The sequence below is a fragment of the Artemia franciscana genome, chromosome 6, assembly GCF_032884065.1.
Source record: "Artemia franciscana chromosome 6, ASM3288406v1, whole genome shotgun sequence".
Taxonomy (NCBI): domain Eukaryota; kingdom Metazoa; phylum Arthropoda; class Branchiopoda; order Anostraca; family Artemiidae; genus Artemia; species Artemia franciscana.
The window spans coordinates 15,113,644-15,121,731 of NC_088868.1; the positions used below are offsets into that span (position 1 = coordinate 15,113,644).

At 33.5% G+C, this 8,088-nt stretch overlaps 1 protein-coding gene across 1 annotated transcript in view; it reads left to right on the top strand.

Moving 5' to 3' along the window:
* LOC136028091 (leukotriene A-4 hydrolase-like) overlaps nt 1-7,453 on the top strand; it is a 100,908-nt gene extending 93,455 nt beyond the window's left edge. Inside the window, exons 10-11 of the mRNA XM_065705709.1 lie at nt 2,980-3,084; nt 7,301-7,453. Of these exons, the coding sequence (XP_065561781.1) occupies nt 2,980-3,084; nt 7,301-7,421 (226 nt within the window). The 3' untranslated portion in view covers nt 7,422-7,453. The remainder of the gene's footprint in view (nt 1-2,979; nt 3,085-7,300) is intronic.
* The last annotated feature ends 635 nt before the right edge of the window (nt 7,454-8,088 follow it).

Here is an 8,088-nt window from a genome sequence, read left to right on the forward strand (position 1 = left end):
CCTGAAGTTTGTCTACATGACAGTTACCTATTGAAATTTTGACAAAACAACATTTTACCTTAATTTTCAGTTATTAGTTGCTTTTTCTCTGCCTTTAGTTCTGAAAATGCAATTCCTTTTATTTGAGTAGAATTTTGAGCCATATCAATGTTTTTTTTTCAAAATTTAGGAAATGTATTTGCATATCTTTAAAACCTTATAATATGTAATTGAGCAAAGTTATGAAGCTGAAAACAATTTTGTTGTATTTCAATTAAGCAGAAGATCTATTTTGCAAGGTTTCACTTTTATAACACACATATTTGTAATGGTCATCAAAGGCCAGGGCCCTTTAGAGGGGGAAGGAGTGGAGGTAATTGCTTCAAAATGCCTTCCCGGACATACCTTAGTCCGTAGATTCATCTCTGAAAGTTTCATGTTTCTAACCAACTCTTTCTGAGAAAGCAAGAATTTTACCAAAATTTTATATTCCAAAAAATGTTACTGCAAAGGTTGTTTTTCTAATGGAAGAAATCACGACTGACATATTTATGTTATCTTCATTTTGTATTTTTAAAATATCACAAGTGAATTTTTTAAGTGTATTTAATATAATTCTTAGACATGGATAAATGTTTAGAAAAATCTAATTAAAAAGCTCAAAGTTAAAAGAAATGTGGGGAATTTGGGCCCTAGAGGGGGACATGGGGACCAGTACGGGAACTCCGGGACCCAAACTCATGCGCAAGCCCGGTAAAGGAAAACCAATGTACTCAAGAATATTACATTACAAAAAGGATACTTGGTCGGTTGTAGCCATTAAAATTTTTGGAGATCGAAACAAGTTTCACTAACCATCAAAAGAATACGTCTGTCCAGCAAGCATTTCATATCACTGTGATATGTATATTCTCGGAATGATGCCAAAAAAAGGCACCAGGAAACAAATCACTGATAGTATTTACCATATATCCAACTCCAATTGAGAAATTTGTTGCACAGTGAACTTGTTACAATATAATGAGATGTACATTTATTAAGAAAAGAAAACAAACACTATTCGCCATTCTTACTTAGCATTACTAATACCTCAAAGTATGTATGATACAAGTATCATACAATGATACGTAGCATTAGTTAGGTAGAGTCCCAGAAACGATATATTGATTGCCTAGAATGTATTTCTAAGAACATAATATCATCAATGACTTGTTGACTCTGTCGAGTTACAATAGGAAGTCATGGGTCTCACATTCAATTCCTACACCAGATATAAATAGCATAAATCAATGTAAAAAAAACTGCTTAGAAGCTAAAAAATATTTCATTGGAAAAGAAAACATGTCGCCATCTATAAGTTTAGTTAATAATAATGCCGTTAGTGAATTTTGTTAAATATTTGGCATTCAAATGTATCCATCACAGGATGCCTTACGCAAGATACCGATTACATGGCGCTTAAATTCATGGCAATGTTTCTTCAAGAAATAACAGTTGGAATACGTTTTCTGGAAATATTCTTATCACCAGTAGCTGAGATAGCGCTGTGTGCGTCTTAGGTGTGGTGGGAGTACATGGCACTTGTATCTGTGTAGACATTATGTTGGTACTGGTCGCTTGTGTTTGCGTAGCTATTATGGTGGTACTGACCGCTTGTATTTATGTAAGGGATACGAAGGGTTAGTAACTCCAATAGTAAACTGGATAGGCCCCCGATTGTCCCTATTGATATCATAATACTTTAATCCTCCCATTTTGTGACGATTGTAAAATACTTTGGATGACATTTCGTGGCTTTTGGCAAAAAATTGGAAGCTTTATTCTGATTTTCTTTTTTCTCAGCATATTTTTAGGCGTTTAGGATTAGTACAATTTATTGATGATTTAAGTTTGCAGTTTTGCAACTTTTAATTTGCAGTGGTGTAACTGTTGTTAATTTTATTACCTTCTTTTCACTGGCTTGACTGATTTGTATAAATTGACAGGCTTCAGAAATACCGTTTGGGATAAGCAAGAGTCTCTTTAACTTTGCTTGAATTATATTCCAAGGCTTTTTATGATCTTGCTTTCACTTAATGTACTTATGAATTTGAATTTGTCAATACATACTCCCTTTCAAGGAATTCACTAATCCAAGTGACTTTTGGTTGGCTATTAAGACATAAGATTTGCCCCCTCCCTATTTCTTCTGAATTTATACTCCTGTTATAAATGTGACCTTAAAAAGACCTATTAAAAATCTAGTTTGTGGAACAGCTTAAGATCCAATCCTCTTTTTCCGCTAAACGAATTTTAGAAGAAAAAGATCTACCAGAGAATCTTTTATTTCAAGAAAAATAGCCATTTTATTGAATTAAATTTGGTCTTGGCGACCTTAATATCAGTTTAATAGTATCTTTTAAAAATTTGAACCAACAGTCTTATTGTAAATGTTTAATCCTATTTTGCAGCTCTGGGTTTTTTGAAAATGTATCATAAGGGTAACAGATTGGCTTAGAAACCTTTCTAGCTATAGAAAACTGCTCCTGCACCAAGAAGGTGAGGTTTTCTAAGTAGCTCCCACTCGAAGGGGAAAGGGGCTGCCCTTGGGCCCGTAAAAAATGTTGGAAATTGTGGATTTTTCTATAACATGAGTCTTGGCACCAGCAACATAAAAAATGTCGGATTTCCCTTGACTCTCTTATTCACTTTCTATACTATGCCATACAAACCTACTCAACTATAGTTTTAAGTAAGTCCACAAGATATATAACCACTGGGAGATCGATCCAAATAAATGTGCAGTGTCGAATAAAACTAATTTTTCAGATATTCAATTATACGTGCTCTTCCCTTATGCAACAATAGTGAGCCTTTTGTTTTATGAATCTCCATAAATCTTTAATTTTTAAATATTTGCTCTCTAAATTCACAAAAAAAACAGTTACCAACAATTCTTGGCATCAAATAAGACAACACATCTCTATCAGCAAAAAATTAATTTGATATTTTTTTTTTTAGATGGTTAAAGCTCGGAATAAGGTCACGGTATAAGCCAATTGTGGAACAGGTTTTTCGCTTCACTGAAAGTCAGGGAAGAATTTACTTTAATCAGCAACTTTTCAGGTAAGGTTAAAATAGTCAAAGTATTAACTAAGGTCACTGTAATATCTTAAATACGCCTTTGATATTTTAATCTAGGATCTGTCATACTGTTTTTACCTAGAGCTAAAGTCAGATTGTCAGAATTGTATTTTTCAGTGATGCTGAATGCTGAGTGAGCTTGAATTTCATACATACCATGATTGTATGCAAATTTCATAATCTGAAAGGGAAACCTAATGTGCCATAAAACTCTTGAAATCGAACGTTTAAGCTTTTGGATTTTTTATTAAAATGGGCTAATTAAATATTTAACGTTAAGATGTGGTATTTTGGTATAACAGTGTTCGTGGTTTTTTCGATAGTGACTACCTAGTGAAGGGATCAATGATTCCATAGTAATAATAATCCAAACTCCTATGCTATTCACACAGTTAGAGAAATAACAATTCAAACAAATAGTGCAGAAGCTAATGAGCATACTTTTTCATTTTAAAACATTAAATTATGCTCACTTAGTAGGTAGTATGCTTGAACTGAAATGACAACAATATTGTGTATATTTAAAATTTTCCGAAGCCTCTTTTGTTAAGTCAGCCTCTTTCATTTTGTTTTAAGTCAGACGGAAAATAAAACTACCAGTGTTGAAATTACCACACGCAAAGAATATATTTATCTGGACAAAAAAAAACTTACGATAAGTGGTGTCTGCTGAGGTGCTATCTAAATACCTATTTTATATAGTAAAATCTAATAAAAGAAATAATCATGGTTGCAGCAGTAGCTGCAACCTAGTAAAGTGAAAACCGCAGCCTGTAGTAACCAAAAGTTGAAAAACGCGTTTTGATAAAAAAAACTACCTAGTGAAAAATATTGCCATCTGTCAATGATTTAGGAATGGTAACTATTCTTTCGGTTAATCTTAAAAGTAAAAGTCTACTGCGAGAACAAATTTATGGCCATTTTGAAAAAAAGTCTGTAGCCCCTCAAAAATGGTGTCAGGTCGAAATTAAGTACACTGTTGCAATTAGCATGGTTGAAAATCTTATATAGGATAATCACAGTCCGCCACCTTGAGCAACAAGAAAAATTCCGTTTTTGCATGGGTAGCACTCATCTGTCTCCCCTTCTTTTCTATCAGGGCTAGCGGGTGACCAGAACATAACAGAGAGATGTTTAATGGCTCAATCGAAAGGAAATTAAATTTTCTCGTACCATTTTTAGGTGACCAAAAAGATTGGAAGGCAACTAGCCTCCCCCCCCCCCCAAAGTCGTCTGATTAAAATTTTGATATAGCCATTTTGTTCAAGATAGTTCAAAGATCCAATAATTATGGTTCTCGTGATATAACACTCCATAGTCAAAGGGAAAAGGGTTGGTCGCGGCATTGGGCGTATTGGTATCATGTGTAGCGGTGTCGCGCGTATCGGTATCGGGACTATCAGTATCCGGGTTTTTTCGTCATGGTTTTGTGCCTCCTATCATGGTTGCAGCAGTAGTTTTAACCTAGTAAAGAGCAACTTAAGCACATAGTAGCCAAAACTTGAAAAACACGTTTAAAAACACTGCCTTATGGGAAAAAATTGTCATCTAGCACTGATTCAGGAATGGTAACTATTATTTCGGTTAATCTCAAAAGTAAAAATTTATTGCGAAAACTAATTTTTGTGATTTTGAGGAAGAGCGTGAAACACTCGAAAATAAATTACGGTCAAAATAGAAATTGCACCATTGGAATCAGTATAGTCGAAACTTTAAACGAACTCCCCCTAGAAAAAAATAAAATAGATCATGACATGGTTGCTTCTAGATTAACAATCCGGCACCCTCTTCATGGAAAATTCCCTTCCCCATGAAAAATTCCTCCATGGAAAGATCCTCCCACGTAACCTTCTCCCCCCGACCCCCCCCCAGAAAAGATACCCCCCGAAAACGTCCTTATACTGCCCCATAACCAATACTATAAGTAAACAATGGGCATAAGTTCACAACTTGCAGCCCTTCCCCCGGGGGCTGTGTGGGATTAAGTCATCCTCAAAGACATGTTTATTGGATTTTTCGACTATGCTGAAGAAAATTGCTATCACAAAATTTTTATCGGGTGGCTTTGGGAAAGAAATTAGGTGGGATAGGGCCTAGTTGCCCTCCAATCTCTGGTCACTTAAAAAGGGTACTTTTAATTTCTGTTCGAATGATCTCTCTTGCAATATTCTAGGACCACTGGGTCCATACGATCATCCCTGGGAAGAAAATAAAGAAATAAAGACGCAACCGTGATCTTTCTTCTGGCAAAAAGCGCAAAATTCTACATTTTTGCAGATAGAAGCTCGACGCATCTACAGTAGGGTTCTCTGATACGCTGGATCTGATGATGTGATTTTCATTAAGATTCTATAGCTTTTTTGGGGGTGTTTCTTCTTTTTTTGAAAATAAGGCAAATATTCTCAGGCTCCTAACTTTTGATGGGTAACTAAACTTGATGAAACTTTTATATTTGAAGTCAGCCTAAAAAGCTGATTCTTTTGATGCATGTATTGGTATCAAAATTCTGTTTTTTGGAGTTTCGGTTATTATTGAGCCGGGTCACTCCCTACAAAGTTCGTGACCACAAACTGTTTGATTTAAATTCAAAACGGGTAAAGATTAATTTTAAAAAATACAAAGTTTTCCTGAGAGAAGTAAAGACGTTGAAACTTAAAAACGAACGAAAATTATTACTTGACAGTATATCTAACATATATCGATAAAACTAGTGCAAATAAGCCAACTGATAATATTTCCCTGTGTTTGTATGATTATTAAAACTAGTGCTTTACTGAAAACACTCAAAGACCAGTTTAAAAAACAAGAATATTGATTTAGGAGTCAAAAGTGATTACGTAGCCTGACAACAAGAAACTAATCTATTACGCATATCATAAGTCTTAACCACCTGTGATATCGGTAACTTTAAGTATGCAATTAAAATTATCTTAAGACTTAAGCATAAAAATAAATATTATCTTAATAGCCACATAGGCATTGAACAGCACCGACAAATATTGGATTGATTTATCAGGTAACAGTTGGTCTCACCACCTATAACACGAACAGTGAGTAATATACAATTTTAAGTTGTAAAAAACACTTTATATTACCCGAAGTGAATAACAAAAAAAAAACAACAACATAATATAAGCTCTGGAAATCCAGTTATTTCTCTATACATTCTAGTTATGATTTCTGATATGAATTTCTAGTTATGATTTCAAGTCAAGTTGAGATACAACAGAAAATTCCAAGTTATAATACAAATTCTACAGCTAGTCTATTTTCCTAATACTATCAAGATGACTTTACTTCGGTCTGACTTGTCTGCAAACTAATTATAAAATGTCCTTTTCCAAAACCAAAACGAGATCCAATCATTGGATTGAGCTGATTGTACAAAAGTATTACCAAATTACACGAAAAAATGGATAAAGCGACAATCCTAAGATGCTTTATTTTTTTCAAAAATTATTCTTAATCGGCTTGCTTTTACTGCACCAAAACACCTATACTGTTTTGTGTTTTCAGTAAAGCGCTATAGTGTTCTATAATCTTACAAACATAGGGAAATATTATCAATTGGTTTCTTTGCACTAGCTCTATCGATATATGGTAGATGGAATGTGAAGTAATAATTTTTGGTAGTTTGAAGTTTCAACTTCGCTTTTTGCTTCTCCCAGAAAAACTTTGTTTTCTTAAATTAATTAGAATAAAGGATAAGTATAGACTCGGGACGTGTTTTAATAATTGTGTTTTAATTATTCGCACTAGCTTTATCAATATATCTTAGATGGACTGTGAAGCAATAATTTTTGTTCGTTTGAAGTTTCAACTTCGCTCTTCACATCCCTCAGAAAAACTTTGTTTTCTTAAATTAATAGAAACAAAGGATATGCATAGACTCGGGACCTGTTTTAATAATTGTGTTTTTATTATTTGCCCTAGCTTTATCGATGTATTTCAGATGGACTATGCAGCAATAATTTTTATTCGTTTGTAGTTTCAACTTCGCTCTTTACATCCCTCAGAAAAGCTTTGTTTTCTTAAGTTAATAGGAACAAAGGATATGCATAGAATCGGGCCGTGTCTTAATTTTTGTATTAATCTTTCAGTGACAGCAAAAAATTGTGTTTACATGTCCTACTTTGAAGTCCCCATGCACCATTTATGATTTATTTTGTCTTTGCCACAAGTATATTTTTATTTTTAGGGATATGTATGACTGGAAAGAACAGAGAGTGGAAACCATTGAAACCTATCATAGGATCAAAAACCGCTGGATGTTTATTACAAGATACCTTGTTGGCCGTGAACTTAAACTATTTTGTTAGGTACTTTTTCATATTATAAACTCATAAATGTTGACAGTTTTACAAGATACCTTGTTGGCCGTGAACTTAAACTATTTTGTTAGGTACTTTTTCATATTATAAACTCATAAATGTTGACAGTTTTACAAGATACCTTGTTGGCCGTGAACTTAAACTATTTTGTTAGGTACTTTTTCATATTATAAACTCATAAATGTTGACAGTTTTACAAGATACCTTGTTGGCCGTGAACTTAAACTATTTTGTTAGGTACTTTTTCATATTATAAACTCATAAATGTTGACAGTTTTACAAGATACCTTGTTGGCCGTGAACTTAAACTATTTTGTTAGGTACTTTTTCATATTATAAACTCATAAATGTTGACAGTTTTACAAGATACCTTGTTGGCCGTGAACTTAAACTATTTTGTTAGGTACTTTTTCATATTATAAACTCATAAATGTTGACAGTTTTACAAGATACCTTGTTGGCCGTGAACTTAAACTATTTTGTTAGGTACTTTTTCATATTATAAACTCATAAATGTTGACAGTTTTGCAGCTTTTCTTATTTATTGAAAGCTAATTTATTTACTTTAGAATCCTATTTTGTTGGTTCTTTTTCGGCCTAATAGTCGACTAAAATGACAAAGGAAAAGAATAAAAATGGTGCAGCCTGAAACATC